General features: G+C 51.5%; 2 protein-coding genes across 3 annotated transcripts; both read right to left on the reverse strand.

Moving 5' to 3' along the window:
* Positions 1-382: 382 nt before the first annotated feature.
* On the reverse strand, positions 383-25911 carry LOC128790488 (maestro heat-like repeat-containing protein family member 6). Of its 2 annotated transcripts, XM_053947264.1 has the most exons (15): positions 5393-6017; positions 5031-5095; positions 4772-4921; positions 4440-4588; positions 4055-4202; positions 3622-3809; positions 3395-3532; positions 3005-3119; positions 2716-2856; positions 2344-2520; positions 2055-2210; positions 1794-1895; positions 1330-1432; positions 1000-1056; positions 383-710 (listed from the first exon to the last, which is right to left on the reverse strand). In XM_053947264.1, exons 1-15 carry the CDS (start codon positions 5568-5570, stop codon positions 511-513), a joined length of 2067 nt encoding a protein of 688 aa, XP_053803239.1. In that variant the 5' UTR covers positions 5571-6017; the 3' UTR covers positions 383-510. The 2 variants fall into 2 exon arrangements, with proteins under 2 accessions (XP_053803239.1, XP_053803240.1); XM_053947265.1 differs by lacking the exons at positions 5031-5095; positions 5393-6017 and adding an exon at positions 25714-25911.
* LOC128790491 (endogenous retrovirus group 3 member 1 Env polyprotein-like) lies at positions 10632-21222 on the reverse strand. Its single transcript, XM_053947270.1, has 2 exons — positions 20551-21222; positions 10632-13369 (listed from the first exon to the last, which is right to left on the reverse strand). Exon 2 carries the CDS (start codon positions 13167-13169, stop codon positions 11355-11357), a length of 1815 nt encoding a protein of 604 aa, XP_053803245.1. The 5' UTR covers positions 13170-13369; positions 20551-21222; the 3' UTR covers positions 10632-11354.
* Positions 25912-27174: the final 1263 nt, after the last annotated feature.

Here is a 27174-nt window from a genome sequence, read left to right on the forward strand (position 1 = left end):
CACAGCAGCTCCAGGGGAGCCCCATCAAGAGGCACCTCAGAGCCCTCAGCAATCCAGCCAGCAACACATGGGCAGGAGGACACGGATGGCGCTTCCTGCCTGGGACAGGCCTTGTGGCCATCTCCAGGCACCGCTCTCGCAGGGATCCCCGCGGCTCCGGCCCTGCCCACCCGCTCTGTGGGCAGCACAAAGGCTTCAGCAGAACCCCCAAAGGCCAGGGGGCTTCTGGCCATTTTCCCTGCAACACTGCACGACGGGGAAGCTTGCTGAGCGCAAGCACCATTTTCCCACGCTTCCCCCTATGTCCTGGGCACCCTGGGCAGCAAAAGAAAGAGCCTGGGAGTCTGTCTATTGTAATACATTCTATATTTACATACTAAAGGAAAAGAAAACAAGATGTTTATTTACATTCAATATTTACATGATAAAGGAAAACAAAATGAAGAAAAGAGCTATTTTGAATAAAATCTCTGCTGTCTCAGGAGGCCCCAGCAAAGACAGCCTGCTGCATCAGCCCTCCACAGAGCCCCAGCAGCCCAGCCAGCCGAGCCGCGACAGACGAGGTCGTGTCTTCCATGCCCGGCGCAGCTGATCTCGCAGCCTCTGGAACTTTGGCATGGGAGCCTGCTCTACTGCCTTCAGTATGCACAATGATTGAATTGCCAGGCTTCCAACGCTGACGCTGATGTCATTCACCATTCCTTCAAGGGCTGAAAGAGAGAGGATCAGAGCCACGGTCAGATCCCAACTCAGCGGGGAGCCGAGGAGAGCCCCCTGCCAGGGCCATCCCAGCCAGTTCTTGCCATGGTCAGGAGGGAGTAGGGACCAACAGGATCAGGCCCAAGCTGCGGGCCACGAATCCCCCATGTGTCCCTGAAATCTCTGTGTGCTCTGCCCAGGCCAGCCCTGCTCCGCACAGGGAGCAGAGCCCTCTGCAGCCAGGGCAGGGATGGCAGCTGCCCCCGCCAGCCCCGCTGTCAGCCCGCTGTCCTCACTCACCATTGCAGATCAGCTGGAGCTCTCCCTGCTGCCCCCTCAAGCTCCGCCCGGCCATCCCTGTGAACACAGAGCCTGTCAGGGCCCAGCGGCACAGCTCCCTGCCAGCGGCGCTGCCAGCCCTGTGGCCCCACGGCCTCGTGGCCCGGCAGGGCTCAGCCCGGGCCCTTGCCGCACGCTGCCGCCCAAGGGCACGGCTGCCGGAGGGCGGCAGCAGCGCCCAGGCCAGGCGGGGCTCCACGGCGCCGGGCCCGGATGGCGCTGCCGGGGCAGCAGGCGGGGCTGGGGCCGAGCTGCGGCGGGGCGGGGAGGGAGCCCGGGCTCCTGGCTCACCCATGAACCTGACGGCCGCCTCTCGCAGGGGCTCCTGTGGGCTCTGCAGGTAGGGCAGGGCCCGGCGCAGGTGCTCGGCCGCTCGGCTCCTGTCCTCTGCCAGCTGGAGAGAGCGGCAGCAGGGAAGGGTTGGCGCGGGCTCAGCCCCTGGCCCGGGCGCTCCCTGCGCCCAGCCCCGGCCTCCCCTGCCCGCACAGCCCTGAGGCCCGGCCAGCAGCCGCTGGCGCCGGGCTCTGGAGGGGGCAGAGGGCCGGCTGCTGCCCGGGGAGCCGCGGTGCCTCCCCGCAGCCCCGCCGGGCCGGGGCTCCATCGGCACCCGGCTGGGACCCAGGGGAGCCTGGAGAAGAGCCCGCGCGGCCTCTGGCTGCAGCAGCGGGCAGGGGCACAGCTGCCAGCCCACACACTGAGCACCGCGCCCAGGGGGATGCTCCAGGCTGAGCCTGGGGCTTCCAGGCCGTCCTTACCAGGCAGTTGGCGAAAATCCAGAGTTTCTCCTTCTTCACCAGTTTCTCAAGATCTCTCCTGTTCAGGAACTCGGCCACACAAATCAGCATTTCCCGAGAAGCCTGGAGAGCAGCAGAGACACGGGGATGGCCCCACAGCCCAGGGCCCAGGACCCGCGTCCCTGTGCCAAGGCCTGGAGGAGGCTGCAGCCCGCCAGGCGCCAGGGCAGGAGGCAGCCGAGCCCCCTCCCAAGGGGACAGCAACAGCCCACGAGTCCTCACCTCTGCCACACGCTGATTCTCATCGTGGCAGTGGAAGAAGAGTGGCAGCAGGCTGTGGCACACTTGTGACTTCAGAGTCTTTCTCTCCTTTTCCAGTGGAAGAGTCAGCAGTGTTCGGAAGAGCAGCATGGAGAGCAGCTGTACCTGGCTATTGTCCTGTATTAAGAGACGAAAAGAAGACCTCAGCATGGGCTGCGAGGGGCTCAGCTGGGTGCATGCCTGCAAATCCACAGGGCACCAAGTGTCCGGGCAGTACCCAGGGGCCGTGGCTGGGGGCACAGAGCCTTACGAGGTCAAAGAGTAGCACGACTGCCTGAGCCAGCTGCAGGGCAAAGGAGCTGGGTATTGGCGTGTCCTTGTCCAAGATTATAAAGCTGAGTACCATGACTGTTATCTTAACAATCTCTCCATCTGCATCCCGCAGGAGCTCCACAAGACTTTCAGTCAGGCTCCACATTTTTTCCGTCTGTGTAGAACACAAGTTTGTGAAAGGCCACCCTTCTGCCACAGGATCTAGAGGCCAAAGCACTCGGGCAGCTGAAGCGGGAGGCAGGAGAGCTGGGAGGAGCTGCCCCAGCACCCCAAGCACAGCCAAGCCCAAGCAACTGCGTTCCCCAGCCCCACGCTGCCTGCACGGCTTCAGCCACTGCCCCCTTCTCACCATCGAGGGATTGTCAGTGAGCTTGAGAAGGCCCTTGAGTGCCAGGTGACGCCTCTCCCTGCACTCACTCTGCAGGTGCCTTGAGAAGATTTGCAGGACTCTGTCAGCATGGCGTTCACTCAAGTCCAGGTGCTCGAGGACCTGAAAGGCACAGGGCAGTGACAGGGGACCCAGCCGGCAGGAGCCCAGAACCGCACAGGGCGTGGGCACGGTCCCAAGCAGCTGCGGCTACGAGAGGGCAGAGAGCTGGGAGGCAGCTCAGCGAGGCAGCGCTGGCCAACAGGCTCACCTCCACCAGGAACGCCAGGGCGGGCAGATCCCAGTATGGCATCTCTTTGCTGAGCAGCTGGAGCAGATAGCGAAAAATCCGGAAACACGAGCGTATGGAGATGCAGGACATCTCCCTGTCAGGAGTAAAAGTCCATAAGACTGTGAGCCAGTGGAACAAACTACTCCCAGGATTGACTACAGAGTTCTGGTCTTTCCCCAGCATCCTGCAAGGGGACCTGGGCCATTTGGGAGGTGGCTCTTTGTGAGCACCCTCCTCTCCCAGCCTTTTCCAGTCTGCTTGGCTGTCCCTCGGTGACGAGGCCCTCTGGCCCACGACCACGGGGACTGTGTGGGGCACCCCAGGCACAGAGCACAAATGTCAGAGGCAGCGAGGAGAAGGGGGTCTCACCTGGCCAGCAGACCCACGGCATAGTGGTGGGTGTCGGCACAGAGCAGCGTGTCCCAGCCACGCTTGCGTTCCATTGCCATCACCACATCCTTGTACTGCTTTTGGTACAGCAGGGACTTCAGGGTCCTCACTGCAAACCTGTGTGCAGAGCAAAGCCGAGGTCACACTGGGAGCAGTGGCTCCTGCCCTGGCAATGTGGCAGGGACAGAAGGACTGGGATGGAGCACCTGTTGGGGCTGGTGGCAAGGCCGTGTTGCTCCTGGCATCCCTTCCAGAAGGTAAGGACCTTCTTTGGCATCTGTTCAGTGCTGAAGAACACTTGGAAGAGCAGATGCACAAATAGGTGGGGGAAATGCAGCTTCACGTTGTGTGGGACACAGGGCTCCTGGAGGATCTTCCACATCACCACAGTTGCCTGCAAAGAACAAAGCCCCCCGAGACAGCGCTCAGTGCCGAGGTGTCCGTGTGACAGGGCCCGAGCGTGGCAGGGAGAGGCCCAGAGAGACACAGGGGGAGCAGCGGGACCGGCGGCCCTGCAGCTGCCCCTAGGCCAGGTTTCAGGGCAGCGCCTGAGGCAGGCAGATGCAGTGGGGGAAGGAGGAAGGAGAGCTGCTGGAGAGGCGGCCTTGGGGCCAGCAAAGGCCACTGGCAGAAACTCACAGCCAGGGCAAAGACACCCGTTTTGTCCCCATTGGAGGTGCACGTGCTGTACTCTGGCCAGCTCCCCAGCACATCCAGGAGAATCAGCTGCACCACCTCCGCAGTCCTGGGTGAGCACATGATGGTCTTCCACATGGCCATGGCAGCTCTGTGGGGTTAGAGCTCTGTCTCAGGGGGTCTCAGGCACAGCACCATGGCCTGGGCATGGGCCCTGAGGGGCAGCAAGGGAGCACGGCAGCAGGCCTGGGGGGCTGACATGCCAGGGCTGGGAAAGGGAGCAGCCAGAGGGCCCTGGAACTCTCTGTTGGTCAGACACCTGGGACAGGCTGTACAGGGCAATGGGCTGAGGGGAGCCCTGAGCCCTCTGGGCAGGTGGGCCCCATACCTGTCACAGGATGGGGCCACACGCAGGAGTGTCATTACTGCGTCATTTGGCTGCGCTTTCGTGAGATGCAGCAGGGTGTTGTCCAGCCTGTGCTCAGCAGAATCATTGGCCGTGAGCCACTGGTGGATGAATCTCACCATGGCAGGCACCTGGAGAAGGCACAGGGCAATTTGGAAAGCTGCCAGAAGGAGCAACGTTCCCAGTGTCCCCAGAGAAGTGCTTCCCTTCCCACCGCACTGCGATGGCCTCAAAGACTCACAGAGACCAACACTAGTGGCTTGCGAAGCCATGTGACTCATGAGGGAATTGAAGCCTGGCCACAGGCTGCTTACTTGCTCTGCTCTGAAAACACCCCTCTCCACAAGCAAATCCAGCAGGGCAGCACTGGTCTCATGTTTGAGGACCTCTGAGTATTCTCTGAGCCCAGTGCCCATGGCGCTGGTCTCTTCCTGCCGAATGCTCCTGATGAATTTGCAAACGAGCTGTAGGAGATGGGCAAGAAGCCAGGGATGTTGCATGGAGTGCTCCACACACGGTGCTGGGCTGAGCAGTGACAGCAGGCCCAGTCCAGGTGGGGATGGCTGCAGGTACCTGCGCTGCTCTGCGGAAGCGGCCACGGGTGGATTCCTGCTCTTGTCTGTGGTCCAGGGCTGCATCTGGCAAGGAGTGAGCGCAGCCAGAGCTGAGGGGCTGCGGGAGAGGCCAGAGAACACAGCCCAGCCCTGCTCTCCCCAGGCAGGGACAGCCCCGGGATGCCCCAGGGGGATGGAGCAAGGCCCTTCTTCCTTCTTCTCCATGGGCATGTCCCCAGGGGATGGGATGGGATGGGATGGGATGGGATGGGATGGGATGGGATGGGATGGGATGGGATGGGATGGGGTGGGATGGGATGGGATGGGATGGGGCAAAGGTGGCCGCAGGCACCAGCCCTGGCGCCCAGCTCTGCCACTCACCCTCCTGCGGTGGATGGAACGGCACCACCTTTTCAGTCACTTGTGCTGGGGCAGCTCCAGGGCCTTCTTCCTCCTCCTCCACCCATGCCAGCTTGGGCACTCTTGGGGGTCTCTTCTCCATGTCAGTGACTGGATTTTTGGGAACTTGCAGGAGAGATCCCTCAGAAAATCTCCACATCAACAAGTCCTGCAGTCGTGTCTGGAAGGTACCTTCCAGAGAGAAGCCTCAGGAAGGCTCCAGGACAGCAAGCCCTGCCCTCTGGTCTCAAGGGCTCCTGCCACAAGGACAGGAGACTCCTGTCAGGGATTGTGGTCTGGCCTCGAGGGCACTGGCGGCAGGGCTGGGAGATGCCTCAGAAAAGCTCCAGGGCACCAAGTCCCACACTCTGCCCTCAAGGGCACCTGCAGAACAGAAGCCTCGGGAAGGCCACGGGTCACCAAGTGCTGTGCTGTGGCCTCGAGGTCAGCTGCAGGAACAACGCCTCAGAAAAGCTGCGGGTCGGACACGAACAAGTGAGCTGTGAGGGGACTCCTCACGGCACTGCTCTGTCCCGTCCTGTCCCGTCGCCTGCTCTGAGCACTGTGGCGTGCTCTTGGCACCACCAGCTGCTGTGTCACCACGTGTCACAAAGGGCCCTTGGACACCCGTTTCCCATGCAATGCCACGGTGACTGTGCAGCACCATGTCACAAAGGGCCCTTGGAAACACTGTCACCTGCCCGGGGGCCGCCCCCAGCCCACCCAATGTGGCCCAGGTTGGAAGGAATTCCTGACCCCAAGGGTCTGAGACAGCCCAACAGGATTGTGGGATGTACCCCTGGGGAAAGCAGCTCAGGGATGCCCTGGGAGGCTTCATTTGTGTAGAACACTTGCCCAGAGTTCCCTGCTTCCCCATGCAGATGAACACATATCTGTTATCTACCAGTTCATGCTTGTCATCTCCCCAAGCTCTAGAAAGTTCCTTGTTCTCAATAACCCCATTGGTTCCCTCCGCAAACCACTCCTCCCCTTCTCCCTCATTGCTTCGGATTATGTCACCCCATCCCTGCTCATCCCTGAAGCCTTTTTCCCATTGGACAGTCTGTACCCTCAGCACTCCCATCCCTCCCCAGTTCTATACCCTGGCCCATCCTTCCCCAGTTGCTCTTGGAGCTGTTTCCCTCTGCGTCTGGTTGTCTCCCTGCTCCTGTTCCTGCTTCCTTCCTCCTTCCACCTGTCCTCAATAAACCCACGTGGATTTCAGCAGCACGAGAGTCCTCCTGTCTTTTGCTGGGGCTACATTTCTCTATCGGGGCACCTGTTGATCAGGCAGCAGCGGGTCACCCTGCAGGACGCGGTCCGGGGCAGCCCGCACAGGATCTTTAGGAACGGCTCAGAGCATCAGCAAAGCCTGCCCTGCTCTGCAGTCTCAGGGCAGCACAAGGAGCCCCCAGGGCTGCCAACGCAGCCGCGCTGGGAAGGGCACGGGGCCTTCCACGGAAGCTGCCACGGCCTCCTTGGGACACGTCCCGGCTGGTGGCCGTCCTAAACCCGCGGCTGTGACAGGGACAAGGAACGTGTGGGCCAGGGCACGAACGTTGCTCTGAGCCCTGCGGCCTGGGGAGCGCTGACATCAGCAGGTGTGGCAGAGTCCCCTTTATACCCATAACCCTTCCCAAGGTTTTGTCAGTCAACTCTTTCTCTGCTGTCCATCAGTGAGATTACTTTCTTACATCTTGATTGGAGGGCAGGTGTTGCCATGCCACACCTCCTAGTAACAAGCTCTCCCTCCTCTAAGAGCCCTGACCAGTGACACCAATTCAGGGGGGAAGGGAAAGAGGACTATGGGGAGAACATGGAAAAATAACAGAACTCTACATACTTCTCTCCACGTACACATAATATTCATCTCTGAATTGTGAGAGCCAACTCTTGCCTTAGTCATTTATAACAAATGAAAGATTTTCAAGTTTGCTTCCCATCTCAAAGCAGCAACTCATTTGCCTTAACGTCAGCCATTGAGAGTCACTTTAGAAAACATAACACAGAGGCAAAAAAAAAAAAAAAAGGCCATCCATTGGTTTGCAAATCTGAGTCTGGCTCTCAGCGGCCACAGGATGGAGGTTCGCCGACGAGCTGTCCCGCCTGTGGCCGAAGGGCAGACACGCGAGTGGCCGTCCCCAATTCTCTGCCGAGACTGTTGCGGGTGGCGGTGATTGCTGTGGCGTGGGCAGCACAGCAAAGGCACAGGGCACAAGGAAAGAGAGGCAGAGGAATAAGGGAAGGACACTTGTCTGAATCTCTAAGGATTTAATTCCCAAAGGGGGGCAGAGCAAGTGCCAAATCTGAAGATGAAAGGACTCCTTTTAAGGGGTAGAGGGAACACGGGGAGTACACAACCTTTGACCAAGAGGAGGGCATTAGGGGAGGGGTGCAGGGTAAGAGCTCCCCAGCAGAAGCCAACACGGGGAGGGAGCAAACCTTACAATCCAATTGTGCTTCGAGAAAGGGATGAATGACAGGGAACACTCCAGAACCAAAGGAGTGTGCCATCTTTGACAGACAGGGGTAAGACAAGGGAACAAGGGAGGCATACAGGGAGACTGACAAGTAGATTGACATACATTTTGGGGGGGAAAACTGTGGCAAACAACTCAGGACTGAACCATTAGGGAGGCCAAACTGGGTACATAGAACCAACCATTACAAACTTAGAAGAAGGAGTATGTAAACATACAACAGAAGAACAAACTGTGAAATAACAGACTACCACACACCTGGAAATTTGATCTCATGTGCCGGCAGTACGCCGGCAGAGGAGAAAGAGAAGCAGAGGGGGGAAGGTGCCCAGCCGTGGGAGTTCTGGGCAGGCAAGACTTCAGTCGTCCTGGGAGCCCGAGACTTTTAACCCCTTCTTGGATAGAGAAAACTTGGTGAATCATTAATCCTCCTTGCTCGGAAAGACAAGATAGACTGCCTGGGGTCTGAGATGTTAGAAGAAGAAATCCTAGGTGGGAGGAGATGATGGAGCGGCCTTGGCTGGACTTTTCTTGTATAGCCATAGACAGAAGCAATTTCTCCTGCAACACAGACTGCATTTTAGGGGGATGTAATGGCTTGAGCCAAGGGAGTGACTGCCAGGGCTGGAGTGTGAGTGACCTGCTGCAGTGATGCCAAGGGAGTGGCAGGAGTGGAGAAGAAGATGAGGAGGGTGTGGTGGTGCCCTCAGTCTTCAGGGAAGAAGATCTCTGTTCTCAAGACCCTTGTCCCCAGGGGAGGAGAAAATGGGGGGCACTGTTGTCCCAAAAAGAGAAACTGTTGTTCTTTGCTCCTTGGCAAAGCATCCTTCAAAGGAACCCTATGAGCAGTCTCGGTCCATCATGCACCGTGCTGAGAGCACTGTACATGGAAGGAGGATGTCACGATGGCAGATTTTCTCCAGGTGGTGCCGTGTGCGACGCGGAAACACAAGATGTGGCAATTGTGTTTCCTGGGGGAGTCTATGGTACAAGAGAGACTCCTCTCTCCCTTGATGGGCTGAGAATTGATTATCTGAGGGCTGGTAACTTGATCGGGAATCCAAGGTTTTGTCTCACTGTGTTTTGGTGGGTTGGGTGGGGGGAGGAGGAATGTTTTGGAAGGTTTTCATTCTGAATACTGTGGGTGTCTTTTATTAGAGTTGTAGGTTAATAAAGTGTTTTTCTTTATTTCTAAGCTCAAGCCTGCTCTGCTCTGTCTCTAGACGCATCTCACAGCATTCATTTGGAAAAAATATCTTTGCATGGGTGCACTGGCATTGCGCCAGCGTCCAACCATGACAAAGGGTCAGCAAGTATTAAGCAGAAGCCTAAGGAACAAGATGCACTTTAGCCATTTGAAGCTAAGAGAAACGGAAGGTTCCTTGTTAAGAGCAGAGGAACAGAACATGTTGATACCATTGGAGCAGCCAACAAAGGACTGTTCATGCTTCAGAAAGAAAGGTGATAAGTGCAGACAGAATGAGACTGTCGGCCTTCATGGCAGTGAGCCCTGTGGAAGACTCGGAGCCTTCCTCAGTGGCACCACCAGAGTACACTGAATTTGCCATCACGTATGCTAATGATATGAATGACCTCGGAGAAGTAATTTGTATAACCAGTCCTAACCAAGGAATGTAGTAAATATGCACAAAATGTAACCATATATTGTGCTGTGCAATGTGCTGAGTGTGTGTGTTAGGAGGAGCGTTGGGAAATCCTAGCTCTACAGAGACGGGGCAACTGAGAGGCTTTTTCAAAGATTTTATTCCATTACCAGTCTTGTAGAAGGGTGAGACATAAGAGATGTAAAGCTTAACACCATTCTATAAGAAGCCACCCTATTTCCTGCTTGCAATACCTTAGAAATGTTTTTCAGCCTATTAGCTTTTGCCACACAATGCTGCTAATACTCCGAACACCAATCACCTATTATTTCACCACATGTGGTCTTGCTACAATGCATCTTTCACAGTTCTAGTTCTCAAAATAGCTGGTCTTTTTGCAAGGCCACCTTCTGAAACTTGTTTCTAGTTCAATCTCTCAACAATGTCATCCTGATTCCATGGCCTTCCTAAGTCAGCACACCTTATCTCAGAGTTTGCATACAGATGTACAAGACGGTGTGAGCTTTCAGCCAGCTTCTGAGAATCCTTTACAGAACCATTTCTCACAGAGGAGCAATCCCCCACGTAGCCAGCGCGGAATAAAGCCAATACCCACCTCTCTGAGTCAGTCTCTGTGGTGGCTCTTGGCTCAGTGTTGGAGCCAATCAGTTCTTTTATCAAAATGTTAAAACTAACTGGTGTCTATGAACAAAAACACAGCATCTGGTTCTGGCAAAAAAAAAAAAAAAACCACATTGCTTTTCCTTCCTTCAACCTTTGTATTTCTGGACAAGTTTGTTTTCAGGATTGCTGGATTAGGCACCACACTCTTACATCCACTGCAATTATTGACACAAACCCAATCCCAGTTAGTGCCAGTATCACAACTGCAGGATGTAGCTTAGGTTGGAAAAGCCTGTGGCACTTGGGGACCATCCAAGCAAATTTTCCTGCCCGTGCTTCTCTCCATCCCTCTTCATTTCTTCTAGGACATGACGTGCCTTTTCTGTATTGTGATGTACACTGATCAGTGTCTTCTGACTTTTCTTCTGCTGCTGTTGCAGCAATTTGTGCAGGCCAGGATGTTCCAACAGTTTTTGGACCATGGTTGTTAAAATAGGCGAATCGGAGCCAGAGTAGGTTAAAAAGTCTGGGCCTGTTTATTAAAATCACAGAAAACCGAGGGCGAGGTCCCAAGATAAGTCCAGGACCTCAGCGGCAAGTCAGAGAGTAACAAAACGCAAGAAGTAACTGTGCACAGGCACAGGGTGTTTCCTTGGATACAAACTCCCCAGAAAGACCCCAGGTGGCCAGCACCCGGGGTTGTTAAAGTCTCTGGAAGCTGCTGATTGGTGCGTTCTTGATCCCTTTGTTGATTGGCCCTCTTTCTGGTCTTTGGTTGGTTTATAAGATGGTGCATTCCTGGCCAATCATTCTTGAACTACGAGGCACCATTGGTTGGTCGATCCCTCCAATCGCAGGCTGAACTGGTGATATCACTCTCCGATGCACCTGGCCTCCTCCCCCTGACTGGCAACTATGCACACCCACTTAACTAACAGTACATATTTAACTGTGTGACAACTGTGCACACCCACTTAACTGACAGTACATATTTAACTTTGTGACAACTATGCACACCTACTTAACTAATAGTACATATTCAACTTTGTAACTCACAACGATTCACTACATTAAAAATTCATTATATTAACAATTTGTTACATTAATCGGTATTTACTTACAACCCATTTGACACAATTTACCCATTATTACCCCCGCCTACTAAAACAAGTTTATTTATAACAACTCCCCCCTCTAAATCTTTGATCGGGCTTTAGCCCATATCAAACCTTTAATTTAAACAGGAGTATCACAGACTTGGTAAATTTTTCTTAATTTCTGGTACTTTTCATAGGTCTTCTTGGCAGTTTTGGAGTTCTCCCCCAGTTTATTTTCTTGTATGATCATGATCTTCTCGATCTTCTCTCTGCTTAAGCTGTCTAGGGAATTCTGCACAATGTTAGTTATCAACCAAATTAAACAAGGTATTACACAAGGAAGTAGAATAAGACTTATTAAGGCACCTCCTGCAATCAATAAAACCTTCTTCCACCATTCTCCCCCTAAGAGGTTATCCCACCAATTCAGTTTCATTAGAGGGCTCCATCTCTGGACCGGGACATGTGCCAATTTTCTAATTCTGGTTGTAATGTTTTTGATAAGATCTCCATAGTCATCAATTTCAATACAACACTCTGATGAATTAAATTTACCACAGACCCCTCCTTCTTCTGCCAATAAATAATCCAATGCTAATCGATTTTGGTAGATAGCCGTTCTCATTTGGCGGTTTTGGGTAGAGATTAGATCTAAGACCAAGGCCGTTTCATTGGTTATGATTTCCAACACTGCCTGTAATCTAATAATTTTATTTAACATATAAATAGGGGTTCGGTACCCCCACGACCCATCTTGGGCCCAAGTGGCAGGGCCATATGTCTCGATTATTCTTTCTGGAGGCCACTCTTCTTCCCCCCACTTTTGAGACCCACCAATTAAGTCTCTTCTCTTACGCTTTAATTCATCATATAAGGGGATTCCTAGATGCTGACTTTCGTCTCTGGGCAGTAAAAAGAAAGAAGGTTTTACAATACCTAGTGTACAACTTCCTGTCCAATCTTTAGGCAACATTACATACGCCATTCTACCACAAAACCAAAATAACTCATTTGGGGCTCTCCAGAATTTATGATGTTCTACAGAAGTGACCCCATTTTTACTCCAAAACTTGTACATTTGGGGATCATCATGGAAAAGGTTGAGATCCCTGGTAATACATTCATATAACTTTTCCCTTTGAATATAAGAACACCCCTGTTTTTGTTTCCTGGACCAATAAAGGTGGGGAGCCCCAGGAATCCACCATTGGTGGGTGTCGTTGGTAACTAGATATCGTTTACAGGATAACTCACCCACATATGAAATGAACTTAGAAGATCCCTTCCTCCACAGATATTCTTTACCGACTACTTCAGATTTTAAATTCCATACTTCTTCATCATTCCTTTTATCTTGCACAGGTGATGACCTTTGGATTCTCATCTTATTCTTCATTAATTTTAAGATCTCTTTTGGACTCAGTGCAATTCCTTCCCACGGCCAGATTTCTGCTGTTCTAGTGTCTCCACAAATCCAACAGATAGTTATATTAAATTCATGGCATATCTTTTCAACTAGGTCTAAAACCAGATTTTTCCCACCTAGAATCTTGAGTCCTGCTCCTTTTCTTATTACCCCTTTCACTTCCTTTTCCTTTATAAAGTCAGGTTTGTGAACCTCTTTTGCTTTCTCCTTTTTCTCCGGCTTCTTCTCCAAACATATCCATTTTTCCCTTGTAGGGCATTCTCCCAACAGTTTTTGTTTATGATTTCCTATGTTTTCGGAGAGCCAATAGGTTGTACCGTCCTCTACACATGTTGTTAATTGTAAAAAGTCAATACAGTTGGGACTCGGATTTGTATGAATTCTTAGGACGGCACTCCAAGAGTCTCCTGCATAAAGTGGATAGTAACATCTATCACAGGGGTCTGTCTGACTTCCCTGGATGTTTATCATTGTTAGCAGTGCTAACAGCAACAAGGGTCCGGTACAGGGCACTCTCCCAACCTCCATATTTTCACCCCCCTTTGGGAAGGCCTGTGGTGTATCTGCCTCGTGGCAAGAGTGTATCCTGACCCGGTCTTGCCCCTTGTAATGTGATCTTACCGTTCCCTCCTCCTGCAGTGACTTACTTCCCTCCTTGTATTGACTTGAGTGTTTCTTTTTAGGGCCTGATTACTAAGTGAGTGGGAGGGTGCTCTATTCTTTGGGATCTGCAATAAAAAATACCAGAAATTTGACTTGAGTTATAATAAATACTTAAATACAAGCAATTTTAACTTTTAACACTAATAACAAGTTAGAATAATTATTTAAAAAATAGGTGACAGTTAATAAATAACATCTGAACAGTTCATAATAGATTAAAACCCTGCTTTTCTTCTTATTTCACTTCTCTTGAGGTTTCCTCTTTAAAGTCAGTTTTGTGTCGGATGTATTGACCACTGTCCATTCGGTGGGAGCTTGTACCGGACCTTTAACTCTTGTGACATGTGTCCATCATCTTTCTTGCTTCCTTACTGCAGTTTCGGTAGTTAAGAGAACCTGGAAGGGACCCTCCCACTTAGGAGATAATGGCTGTTCGTTCCACACCTTCATTAAAACCCAGTCCCCCGGCTGAAACAAATGAATTTTAAAGTCAATTGGGGTGCTTTGGGGAAGATATCCATTTTTCCTTAATTCCTCTAAGGTATTTGCGATCACTTGTACATACTTCTTTGTGCTCTGTTCTCCCTCTTCGTAAGTCCCTGTGTGGTCTGAGACAGTTAGGAATGGCAACGCGAACATCATTTCATAAGGAGAAATGCCAATGTCGGCTCTTGGTTTTGTCCTTATTCTCATTAGTGCCAATGGAAGACATCTTAACCAGTTCATTTTTGTTTCCTCTACCAATTTGGTGAGTGTTATTTTTAAGGTTTGGTTCATTCTCTCCACTCTTCCCGAGCTTTGAGGTCTCCACGGGGTGTGAAGTCTCCACACTATTCCTAAAGCCTCTGTTATCTGATGTAAGACTTTGGCTGCGAAACGCGGCCCTCTGTCCGAATCAATAATGTTTACAATACCATACCTCGGTATGACCTGTTCCAGTAAGATCTTACTAACCACTCCCGCTGTAGCTCTTGTAATTGGAAATGCTTCAACCCAGTGAGTCAGATGATCCATTATTACTAATAAATACTTTAACCTTTGGGCTGGGGGAAGTTCAGTAAAATCGACTTGGACATTTTGGAAAGGTCTCTGGGCCAATTCTCTTCCACCCAGTGGGCCTTTTCTCATTACTTTTCTATTTACTCTCTGACAAATCATACAATCTCTTGCGATTATCTTAGCTACTTCAAATATTCCAATGCATACGTAAGTTCACAGAAAATGGTCGCACAAGGCCTGTGTTCCCCAGTGGGTTGAAGCATGCAAATTTTCCAAAATTTTACTGGCTAGCGCTTTGTTTAATACCTGTCTCCCATCTGGCATTATCCACTTCCCTTTTTCATCTTTAATTCTCCCATGTCTTAGCAACTCTTTTTGTTCTTGCTCACTAAAAATTGGGTTTTCGTCATTATCTCTGTCCCCCAGATTGACTAACTGCAGGATTTTCTCTTCCTTTTCTAAGGCAGCCTCTTTAGCTGCTCTGTCTGCTAAATTGTTGCCCTGCACCTCTTTAGAAGTTCCTTTTTGGTGACCTTTTATATGTACCACTGCAATTTCCAAAGGGTCTTTGAGAGCCTCCAATGTTTCCCTGATTAGCTTTTCATGGACTAGGGTCTTGCCTTTAGAGTTTATAAACCCCCTTTCTCCCCAGATTTTACCAAATGCATGTACTACCCCATAGGCATATTTGGAGTCAGTGTAAACAGTTCCTTTCTTGTATTTTAACCACTGCAGCCCTTTTAATAGAGCATAAATCTCACACCACTGTGCAGACCATTTTGCCGGAAGTCTCCCTTTTTCTATAATGTCCATACTCTTACCATCTATTACTGCATATCCGACATTCTCTTCCCCTCATTCACCCTGGAAGAACCATCCACAAACAACACTTCTCCTTCTGGTAATGGCTGTTCTTGCAAATCTTCCCTTACTTTGGTCTGCAAATCTATGGCTTCTATACAACAATGCTCTAAGTTTTCCTTTGGCTCTCCATACAAAAATTGGGCTGGATTTTGAACATTCGTTATGGCTAATTCTAAATTCTCAATATTGGTTAGCATCAATTCATATTTTAACAGCCTGCTGTCTGTAATCCACTGACTTGCTCTCTTACTCAATATAGTTTTCAAATCATGAGGTGTATACACTTTGATTTTGCTCCCAAATGTTAATTTGTATCCCTCCTCTACCAAAGCTACAGTAGCAGCCACTGATTGTAAACATGTAGGCCATCCTCTAACCACCGGGTCTAATAACTTGGACACATAAGCTACTGGTTTTCTATCTCCACACCACTTTTGGACCAATACTCCATATGCAATTCCTTCTTCTGCATTTATAAACAACTCAAAGGGTTTGTCCAAATCAGGTAAACTTAAAACTGGGGCTGTCACTAACTTTTCCTTTAACTCTTGTAACTTCTGCTCATCTTCCTCATTCCAATCTAGAGGTTCTTCTTCAACTGATTTATCATATAGGAACTTGACCAGTTTAGTATGCCCATCAATCCACAATTTACAATATCCAATTAACCCCAACAATTTCCTTACATCCCTTTTTGTTTTCGGTCCAGGTAGGGAGAGGATCCCTGGAATTCGCTCAGCTTCTAATTTCTTATATCCCTTCCCAATCAGATGACCTAAATATTTCACTTCCTGTTCTACAAATTGGAGTTTCTTTTTTGACACTTTTAAACCCTTTTCCCCAAAAAAGTTTAATAATTTCACTGTTGTTGCTTGAACCTGTTCTCTCTGTTCCCCTGACACCATCAAATCATCAACATATTGCAGAATTTGGGTATTTCCCACTGGTTGAAACTGTCTTAATAATTCTTCCAAGGCTTGGCCAAACAAATTTGGGGATTCTGTGAAACCCTGGGGTAGCCGGGTCCATTGGAGTTTTTGTTTCCTTCCTGTCTCCTCATCCTGCCACTCAAAGGCAAACCAACTTCTACTTTCTTCAGCTAGAGGGCAAGCCCAGAAGGCATCTTTCAAATCTATCACACTGAACCATGCATGTTTCGGTGGTACCTTACTTACAAGTGTATACGGATTGGTTACTACAGGGTACCGTGAAATTGTCTGTTTATTCACCTCCCTCAGAACTTGGACTAATCGGTAAGTACCATCTGATTTCTTCACCGGTAATATTGGCCTGTTATGGGCAGACATGCACGGTTCTAGTATTCCATCTTTAACCAATTCTTTTATAATTGGAGCTAGTCCCCGTTTCCCTTCGGCTGAAATAGGATATTGTTTTACTCGTATTGGTGAAGTTCCTGGTTTCATTTTTACTTCTATAGGGGTTATATCGAGTAGGCTGCGGCCTCCCTCCTCTGCCAGACTCTGCTGTTGATTTCACTTTCATCCTCCAATTTGAGAACCAGCATCTCTGCTACCATCTTTCCCTCCTTAGGGATTACCCCTATCCCTAATTGTACCTGTAGGTCTCTACCTAATAAATTACATTCCAATTTAGGCATATATAACAAATCTACATATCCTTCTCTTGAATTTCCTTTAACCACAACTTGCTCTATTACCGATACTTCAAAAGGCTCATTACTAGCACCTCTCACTTTACACATCCTTTGACTCAATTTGCAACCTTTTGGGAACCGTGAAACACATGACCTATCAGCCCCAGTGTCAACTAAAAATTCAAATTCTTCCCCCTGGGGACCTATTTCCAAATTTATCAAGGGTTCCACTTTATGCTCACCCATCTTCCCCAGGGGATAGAGCCCCTGACACCCCTAATCATCATTTTCTCCGATCTCCATTTCTTTCTACAGCCTCCTCTCCTTTCTCCATTTCTTACAATCCTTCCTAAAGTGACCTTTTTCACCACAATAAAAACGTTTCCCCTCCCAGGAGTCTGCGTCCTGCCCTTGAATCTCCTCCTTCCTTAATTTTTCTCTTCCCTTCGGCTCTTCCCTTTCTCTATCCTGACTCTCCCTAGCTATTGCAACCATAATTCTAGCCTTCGATTTCATCTTTTCTTCCTCCCTCCTCAAATAAACTTTCTGTGCCTCCCTTAACAATTCATTCATGCCTTTTTCCTGCCATTCTTCTATCTTCTCTAACTTCCTTCTAATATCTGGCCATGCTCTAGTTACAAATTCCACCTTTACCAACACTTTCGCTTCTGTGCTCTCTGGATCCACACTGGAATATAATTGGAAATTTCACCTTAGCCTATCTAACCAGGCATTTGGGGTTTCATCTTTCTCCTGCTGGCTATCAAAGGCCAACTTTGCATTCCTAGTGCGGGGGACCGCTCCCCGGATACCTTTAATAACCAAAGATCTATAACAATTCATATTTCTACGGCCTTCTTCCGTATTTGGATTCCAGTCAGGTGCAGTGAGAGGCATCTTTTCTTCACCTCGCGGCCCGGCCCTCTTCTCTTTCTCCCATGCTTTTATGCCTGCAACCCAAATAAAGTGCATTTCCTCTGAAGAAAAAAGAATACCTAAAATAGAATTCATTTCCTCCCATGTGTATGTACTTGAACCTAAAAACTGATCAACTTGATCAGCAACTCCTATAGGATCTTCCAATAGGGGTTTAAGTTCTTTCTTAAAACTTCTCACCTCTGAGCCCGTCAAAGGTGCATTTACAAAACCGATTCCCCCCTGGACACCTCCCATCGGAACCTCTCTCAAAGGTAATAACCTTTCTTCTGCTTCCTTCTTTTGGCAGCTCCTCTCAGCTTGAGATCTAGTGTTATAATGATGACTACCTGAGACTGCAATCCTCTCCTTCGGTCTTACAACTCTTTCGCACTCACAGGTGTGAGTTGCTGCCCCCTCCAAGCTATTCTGTTGGGTTTGAATAAGATTTTGTGTGGGAGGCAGAGGGAGGGTGACAGGGATGGAGAGAGGCATGGGAGAAACTACTGGGGTGGGGAGTGTCGGTGAAGTCAGAAGAGTATGACAAGGTGTGGGTTGGGCAGGAAGGGATGCTGAAGGAGTAGGGTGGGGAATAGGTTGAGCAGGGAGGGGTCCTGAAGAGGTAGGAGGGGAAATAGGCTGAACAGGGAGGGATGCTGGAGGGGCCGGAACAGGTTCGGGTTGGATAGGAGGGGGTACTGGAGGAGTAGGAGGGGGAGGAGGAGGAAGATAATCCAGTGGGTCCCATTTTTGCATAAATTCTTCTTTTCCCTCTTCTATTTCTTTACCCACCCTATACATTCGAACCTTTTTATCCCAAATTTCATTTTCCAGCCAATAGGCTGCATATTTGATTTCTTCCTCATCTAGTACTTCTCTTGAATTAACATATTTATTTAAAGCTAGACATAACCATTTTTCTTTTGACCCATACCAAGGCCAATTAACAGGTCCTTCTTGAATGTTCCTTTGTGGCCATATTTCAATACAATAATGTATCATTTTTATCTTATCCAATTCCTTTAAATTTTTATTATGGTCCCAATTCTCTAACATTTCCCCCAGTGGATTGTCTTGTGGTATGTCCTTCAATTTCATTTTCTTAGCTTTTCCCTTGCGGGAACGCTTACTTGCACACTGACCCATAACTATGAGCGACTTGTATCAATTTAACTAAATAAGCGACTTCACAATAAGTTACTGTGTAAACTTTAAAAGAGAATGACAACCTAGAAGGCTTTACAATAAAAAGGAGAATAACTAGAATTTAAACAGAAATTAATAGGAAACTTCATGGGAAAATTGAATACCGTGGGAACTAAAACAGTAACCCATGGGAAAATTGTATGCCGTGGAAACCAAAATAATAACTAGTGGGAAAATCGTATCCCGTGGGAAGTAAGACTCAAAACAAACCAAAGTGGCTGATCAGCTGGAAGTCTCCTCAGACTCTTCCGGTCTGCCTCCTTGATGTCTATCACTCACTCCCAGGCTGCCACACCCCTTCTTGAGGGGAGTACCTCAAAAGCAGCTAAAATGGTTCCTCTGAGCCACCAATATTCACACACACACAATGCCAATGACCTCAACCACCCAAAACAACAACTAAAACCTGTATACTAAAACAACAAAATGCCGACTCTTAAACTCAGCCTCACAAGATACTCTCTGACACAAACGGAAACTCTAACCCAGAGATATAAGCTGAGCAGACACCAAAAACATCTACCCAAAGCAATATATGCCTCAATCACTTAAAACAAAAAGATTAGACAGAATACCACAAACAATACTGCAAAATACCAAATTGGTATTTTTGTGTTAAAATAAATAAAACAACACAATATAATAATCCAATAAATAACACTACCAGTAACAACAGACAAAATAAACAAACTTGATAGTATTGACCACAAAACTCCAACTAAAAACAAGTCACACATAGACAACTTATATAAACTAAAACAAAATTGTGTCCCTAACAGACAGGTTCTAAAACCTCCCTCCTACCCCTAATGGATAGGGCGACTTCTCCTAGCCGGTGGCCTTTGCCCTGCCCGGCCCCTCGTCGTGCTAGGAGGAATTTCCCCTTGACCAGCCCTCCTGGCCTAGGGTGCTACTCCCCTCTGGTCAGGCGCCTACTCCCTCCCCCTGCCAAAAGAGGAACAATCCCCCAACCGGTGGCCTCACTGCCAACGGGTCTCTGGTTGAGAGTCTTTAGCCCACCCCAAAGGTCCTAGTTCCTCAAGATGCCCGGGACACTCCCCGTGCTCACCCTGAGGAACTGCCCTTCAAGTTGCTTGAGCCGGTGGAACTCCCCTGCGTCCCCCGTCTGAACCAGATCAAGGGTCCAGCTACGTCCACCGGTGGAACTCCCCTGTGTCCCCCTTGTCTGAACCAGATCAGAAATACAGCCACATCCACCCTTCCCCCAGCCAGCCGCCCCAATGCCTGACACTGTACTGGGAGACCCGGTTCCGAAGGTCTGTCTGGCAGGCCAGAAAATTGTCCCAACCAAAGGCCCACCTCCAGTTCCTTCGTTTTATTGGCCTCAAGCAAACCCTAGGAGCCCCCACTACCCTGGGGGAACGGGAGCCTACACGGGTGAGGACAGGAGAAAAGAAGGGTACTCCCCCTTCACCCACACCCAGGAGGGTCCCTCGGGGTTCCACAATCATTCCAATTTATTTCAATCGCTTCCCTCCGTTCCTGGCCGGCCCCCTCGCGGGAGTCCGAAAACGCGGCACTAGGAGGCCCACTGCCACTTCGGGAGTCTGAGTTGCCAGCCCCCGTCTCATTCACTCTCCATACATGAACGTACCCCCTTATGCCTGCCCCACTCGCAATACCTACCTGTGTGTTGCGAGCCCCGCTCCCTCTCGAAGGGCCTTCCCGGTCTGAGTTGCCGTGCCCTCAGTCGCCTCTCGGGTATAGCCAGCAACCGTCTTCGGTCTCGGAGAAATCCAAATCCGGGCAGCAAAAAAGCAGCTGGACCGGTCTTCCCAAACCAGTCCTTCTCCGGGACCGCCTGTGGGGGTGTGGCTATCACGGACGGGCCCCCAGGTTATTAAAAACAGGCGAATCAGAGCCAGAGTAGGTTAAAAAGTCTAGGCCTGTTTATTAAAATCACAGACAACCGAGGACGAGGCCCCAAGATAAGCCCAGGACCTCAGCGGCAAGTCAGAGAGTAACAAAACGTAACAAGTAACTGTGCACAGGCACAGGGTGTTTCTTTGGATACAAACTCCGCAGAAAGACCCCAGGTGGCCAGCACCCGGGGTTGTTAAAGTCTCTGGAAGCTGCTGATTGGTGCGTTCTTGATCCCTTTGTTGATTGGCCCTCTTTCTGGTCTTTGGTTGGTTTATAAGATGGTGCATTCCTGGCCAATCATTCTTGAACTACGAGGCACCATTGGTTGGTCGATCCCTCCAATCGCAGGCTGAACTGGTGATATCACTCTCCGATGCACCTGGCCTCCTCCCCCTGACTGGCAACTATGCACACCCACTTAACTAACAGTACATATTTAACTTTGTAAGTCACAACTATTCACTACATTAACAATTCATTACATTAATCGGTAATTACTTTTAACTCATGAGACACAATTTACCCATTATTACCCCCGCCTACTAAAAGAAGTTTATTTATAACAGGCAGGAGGTTTATTTATAACAGGCAGGAGGACACGGATGGCGCTGCCTGCCTTGGACAGGCCTTGTGGCCGTCTCCAGGCACCGCTCTCGCAGGGATCCCCGCGGCTCCGGCCCTGCCCACCCGCTCTGTGGGCAGCACAAAGGCTTCAGCACAACCCCCAAAGGCCAGGGGGCTTCTGGCCATTTTCTCTGCAACACTGCACGCCTGGGAAAATTGCTGAGCCCAAGCACCATTTTCCCACTCTTCCCCTATATCCTGGGCACCCTGGGCAGCAAAAGAAAGATCCTGGGAGTCTGTCTATTATAATACATTCTATATTTACATACTAAAGGAAAACAAAATGAAGAAAAGAGCAATTTTGAAGAAAAAAAAAATCCCTGCTGTCTCAGGAGGCCCCAGCAAAGACAGCCTGCTGCATCAGCCCTCCACAGAGCCCCAGCAGCCCAGCCAGCCGAGCCGCGACAGACGAGGCCGTGTCTTCCATGCCCTGCGCAGCTGATCTCGCAGCCTCTGGAACATTGGGATGGGAGCCTGCTCTACTGCCTTCAGGACGCACAATGATTGAATTGCCAGGCTTCCAACGCTGACGCTGATGTCATTCACCATTCCTTCAAGGGCTGAAAGAGAGAGGATCAGAGCCACGATCAGATCCCGACGCAGCAGGGAGCTGAGGAGAGCCCCCTGCCAGGGCCATCCCAGCCAGTTCTTTCCATGGTCAGGAGGAAGTAGGGACCAACAGGATCAGGCCGAAGCTGCGGGCCACGAATCCCCCATGTGTCCCTGAAATCTCTGTGTGCTCTGCCCAGGCCAGCCCTGCTCCGCACAGGGAGCAGAGCCCTCTGCAGCCGGGGCAGGGATGGCAGCTGCCCCCACCAGCCCCCGCTGTCAGCCCCCTGCCCGCACAGCCCTGAGGCCCGGCCAGCAGCCGCTGGCGCCGGGCTCTGGAGGGGGCAGAGGGCCGGCTGCTGCCCGGGGAGCCGCGGTGCCTCCCCGCAGCCCCGCCGGGCCGGGGCTCCATCGGCACTCGGCTGGGGCCCACAGGAGCCTGGAGAAGAGCCCGCGCGGCCTCTGGCTGCAGCAGCGGGCAGGGGCACAGCTGCCAGCCCACACACTGAGCACCGCGCTCAGGGCGCTTCTCCAGGCTGAGCCTGGGGCTTCCAGGCCATCCTTACCAGGCAGTTGGCGAAAATCCAGAGTTTCTCCTTCTTCACCAGTTTCTCAAGATCTCTCCTCTTCAGGAACTCGGCCACACAAATCAGCATTTCCCGAGAAGCCTGGAGAGCAGCAGAGACACGGAGATGGCCCCACAGCCCAGGGCCCAGGACCCGCGTCCCTGTGCCAAGGCCTGGAGGAGGCTGCAGCCCGCCAGGCGCCAGGGCAGGAGGCAGCCGAGCCCCCTCCCAAGGGGACAGCAACAGCCCACGAGTCCTCACCTCTGCCACACGCTGATTCTCATCGTGGCAGTGGAAGAAGAGTGGCAGCAGGCTCTGGTGCACAGGCCTTTCCAAAGGCTTTTCTCCCTTTTCCAAAAACCCCATCATGTCTTGAAAGAGTTTTATGGAGAGCAGCTGTACCTGGCTATTTTCCTATATGAAGAAAACGAAAAAACACCTCCGCTTTGGCTCCTCCAGGCCTGCCTGGGCACAGGCCTGGAACTCCACAGGGCACCAAGTTTCCAGGCAGCACCCAGTGACTGTGACTGGGGGCACAGAGCCTTACATGGTCAAAGAGTGGCAGGAGCGCCTTAGCCAGCTGCAGGGCAATGGGAGTTGAGATCAGAATTGATTTGTGCAAGAATATAAAGCTGAGTGTCAGCCCAGCTATCTTTGCATCACTGTCCCACAGTAGGTCCATGAGGCTTTCAGTCAGGCGCCGCATTTTTTCAGCCTGTGTGGAACACAAGTTTTTGAAAGACCACCCTGCTGCTGCAGGGCCTGGAGGCCAAAGGCCTGTCCCGAGGCACTGGGGAAGCCGAAACAGGAGAGGTGGGAGCAGCTGCCCCAGCGCCTGAAGCCAAGCCCAAGTGACTGTGTTCCCAGCGCAGCTTCAGCCGCTGCCCCCTCTCACCATCGAGGGATCGTCAATGAGCTCAAGAAGGGCCCTGAGCGCCAGGCGACGCCTCTCCCTGCACTCGCTCTGCAGGTACCTTGATGAGACCTCCACAACACTGTCACCACATTCACTTGAATCTAGGCACTCGAGGACCTGAAAGGCACAGGGCAGTGACAGGGGACCGGCCGGCAGGAGCCCAGAACCGCACAGGGCTGGGCCCAGGCAGCAGCACAGGGCGTGGGCACCGTCCCAAGCAGCTGCGGCTACGAGAGGGCAGAGAGCTGGGAGGCAGCTCAGCGAGGCAGCGCTGGCCAAGAGGCTCACCTCCACAAGGAATGCCAGGGCAGGCAGATCCCAGCGTGGCTCCTGTGTGCTGAGCAGCCAGAGGAGGTGGAGTGCAATACTGGAACACAACTCAAGAGAAGCATGGCGCATCTCCCTAGGAGGGCGAAAAAGGGACCAGGCCCCTGAAGAAATCTCTCCCAGGACAGGCTCACAGTGGTCTGGTCTTTCACCAAGGGACTTGGGCCCTTTAGGAGGTGTTTCCTTCTGTGCTCGCTCCTCTCCCAGCCTTTTCCAGTCTGCTTGGCCGTCCCTCAGTGACGAGGCCCTCTGGCCCACGAGCATGGGGACTGTGTGGGGCACAGAGCACAAATGTCAGAGGCAGTGGGGAGAAGGGGGTCTCACCTGGCCAGCAGACCCACGGCATAGTGGTGGGTGTCAGCACAGAGCAGCGTGTCCCAGCCACACCTGCGTTCCATTGACACCACCACATCCTTGTACTGCTTTTGGTACAGCAGGGACTTCAGGGTCCGCACTGCAAACCTGTGTGCAGAGCAAAGCCCAGGTGACACTTGCAGTGCTGGCTCTTGCCCTGGCAATATGGCAGGGACAGAAGGACTGGGATGGAGCACCTGTTGGGGCTGGTGGCAAGGCCGTGTTGCTCCTGGCATCCCTTCCAGAAGGTAAGGACCTTCTTTGGCATCTGTTCAGTGCTGAAGAACACTTGGAAGAGAAGATGCACAAATAGGCGGGGGAGATACGCTGTCGCTATACGTGGGACACAGGGCTCCTGGAGGATCTTCCACATCACCACAGTTGCCTGCAAAGAACAAAGCCCAGTGCCGAGGTGTCCGTGTGACAGGGCCCGAGCGTGGCAGGGAGAGGCCCAGAGAGACACAGGGGGAGCAGCGGGACCGGTGGCCCTGCAGCTGCCCCTAGGCCAGGTTTCAGGGCAGTGCCTGAGGCAGGCAGATGCAGTGGGGGAAGGAGGAAGGAGAGCTGCTGGAGAGGCAGCCTTGGGGCCAGCAAAGGCCACTGGCAGAAACTCACAGCCAGGGCAAAGACACCCGTTTTGTCCCCATCGGAGGTGCACGTGCTGTGCTCTGGCCAGCTCCCCAGCACATCCAGGAGAATCAGCTGCACCAGCTTCACAGTCCTGGGTGAGCACATGATGGTCTTCCACATGGCCATGGCAGCTCTGTGGGGTTAGAGCTCTGTCTCAGGGGGTCTCAGGCACAGCACCATGGCCTGGGCATGGCCCCTGAGGGGCAGCGAGGGAGCATGGCAGCAGGCTTGGGGGGCTGACATGCCAGGGCTGGGAAAGGGAGCAGCCAGAGGGCCCTGGAACTCTCTGTTGGTCAGACACCTGGGACAGGCTGTACAGGGCGATGGGCTGGGGGGAGCCCTGAGCCCTCTGGGCAGGTGGGCCCCATACCTGTCACAGATGGGGCCACACGCAGGAGTGTCATTACTGCGTCATTTGGCTGCGCTTTGGTGAGATGCAGCAGGGTGTTGTCCAGCCTGTGCTCAGCAGAATCATTGGCTGTGAGCCACTGGTGGATGTATCTCACCATGGCAGGCACCTGGAGAAGGCACAGGGCAATTTGGAAAGCTGCCAGAAGGAGCAACGTTCCCAGTGTCCCCAGAGAAGTGCTTCCCTTCCCACCGCACTGCGATGGCCTCAAAGGCTCACAGAGACCAACACTAGTGGCTTGGGAAGCCATGTGACTCATGAGGGAATTGAAGCCTGGCCACAGGCTGCTTACTTGCTCTGCTCTGAAAACACCCCTCTCCACAAGCAAATCCAGCAGGGCAGCACTGGACTCATGTTTGAGGACCTCTGAGTATTCTCTGAGCCCAGCGCCCCTGGAGAGGGTCTCTTCCTGCCGAATGCTCCTGATGAATTTGCAGACGAGCTGTAGGAGATTGGCAAGAAGCCAGGGATGTTGCATGGAGTGCTCCACACACGGTGCTGGGCTGAGCAGTGACAGCAGGCCCAGCCCAGGTGGGGATGGCTGCAGGTACCTGCGCTGCTCTGCGGAAGCGGCCACGGGTGGATTCCTGCTCTTGTTTGTGGTCCAGGGCTGCATCTGGCAAGGAGTGAGCACAGCCAGAGCTGAGGGGCTGCGGGAGAGGCCGGAGAACACAGCCCAGCCCTGCTCTCCCCAGGCAGGGACAGCCCCGGGATGCCCCAGGGGGATGGAGCATGGCCCTTCTTCCTTTGTCTCCACACATATCTGTCATCTGTCAGTTCATGCTTGTCATCTCCCCAAGCTCTAGAAAGTTCCTTGTTCTCGATAACCCCATTGCTTCCCTCCGCAAACCACTCCTTCCCTTCTCCCTCATTGCTTCAGATTATGTCACCACATCCCTGCTCATCCCTTAAGCCTTTTTCCCATTGGACAGTCTGTACCCTAAGCACTGCCATCCCTCCCCACTTCTATACCCTGGCCCATCCTTCCCCAGTTACTCTTGGAGCTGTCTCCCTCTGCGTCTGGTTGTCCCCCTGCTCCTGTTCCTGCTTCCTTCCTCCTTCCACCTGTCCTCAATAAACCCACGTGGATTTCAGCAGCACGAGAGTCCTCCTGTCTTTTGCTGGGGCTACATTTCTCTATCGGGGCACCTGTTGATCAGGCAGCAGCGGGTCACCCTGCAGGACGCGGTCCGGGGCAGCCCGCACAGGATCTTTAGGAACGGCTCAGAGCATCAGCAAAGCCTGCCCTGCTCTGTGGGCTCAGGGCAGCACAAGGAGCCCCCAGGGCTGCCGACGCAGCCACGCTGGGAACAACTAGAACAACTTCTGGCAACACGTGGTATTTGTCAGGAGCTCTTACTCCATGCTGGAATTATTTTCTCATTGAAGTCATTTCCTGCAGCACAAAAACTTCTTTACCATGAAGACAAAAAAGAATCTGGCATTAAAGAATCCTCAATTAAGGAATGCTTTAGTTTCCATTGCTCAACTCAAGTAGTTCCAATAAGTTGCAAACTTCCCAAATTAATTGGAATTGCCTAAGAATGTTTTGAGAAATTACACTCACTTTTAAAATTTCTAAGGTTTATTAAACCTGAACAAAAATACAACAAACAACTGAATAAGGAAAGGGCTGGGAGTCTCCATGACTAGTACTCATCTGCAAAATGGATACTCTGCCTTTTATACCCTTAGCCCTTCCCAAAATTTTGTCAGTCAACTCTTTCTCTGCTGTCCATCAGTGAGATTACTTTCTTACATCTTGATTGGAGGTCAGGTCTTGCCATGCCACACCTCCTAGTAACAAGCTCTCCCTCCTCTAAGAGCCCCGACCAGTGACACCAATTCAGGGGGGAAGGGAAAGAGGACTATGGGGAGAACATGGAAAAATAACAGAACTCTACAAACTTCTCTTCACGTCCACATAATATTCATCCCTTAATTGTGAGAGCCAACTCTTGCCTTAGTCATTTTTAACAAATTAAAGATTTTCAGGTTTGCTTCCCTTCTCA

This window comes from Vidua chalybeata, chromosome 7, assembly GCF_026979565.1.
Source record: "Vidua chalybeata isolate OUT-0048 chromosome 7, bVidCha1 merged haplotype, whole genome shotgun sequence".
Taxonomy (NCBI): domain Eukaryota; kingdom Metazoa; phylum Chordata; class Aves; order Passeriformes; family Viduidae; genus Vidua; species Vidua chalybeata.

Excerpts from the sequence above, each read along its gene's own strand:
- LOC128790488 (XM_053947264.1), bottom strand. The coding sequence starts at position 5,570 with ATGTGGAGATTTTCTGAGGGATCTCTCCTGCAAGTTCCCAAAAATCCA. Across the intron at positions 4,922-5,030 it reads GCTTCCGCAGAGCAGCGCAG|CTCGTTTGCAAATTCATCAG; the intron begins GTACCTGCAGCC and ends CATCTCCTACAG. Across the intron at positions 3,120-3,394 it reads GCCGTGGGTCTGCTGGCCAG|GGAGATGTCCTGCATCTCCA; the intron begins GTGAGACCCCCT and ends TACTCCTGACAG.
- LOC128790491 (XM_053947270.1), bottom strand. The coding sequence starts at position 13,169 with ATGGAGGTTGGGAGAGTGCCCTGTACCGGACCCTTGTTGCTGTTAGCA.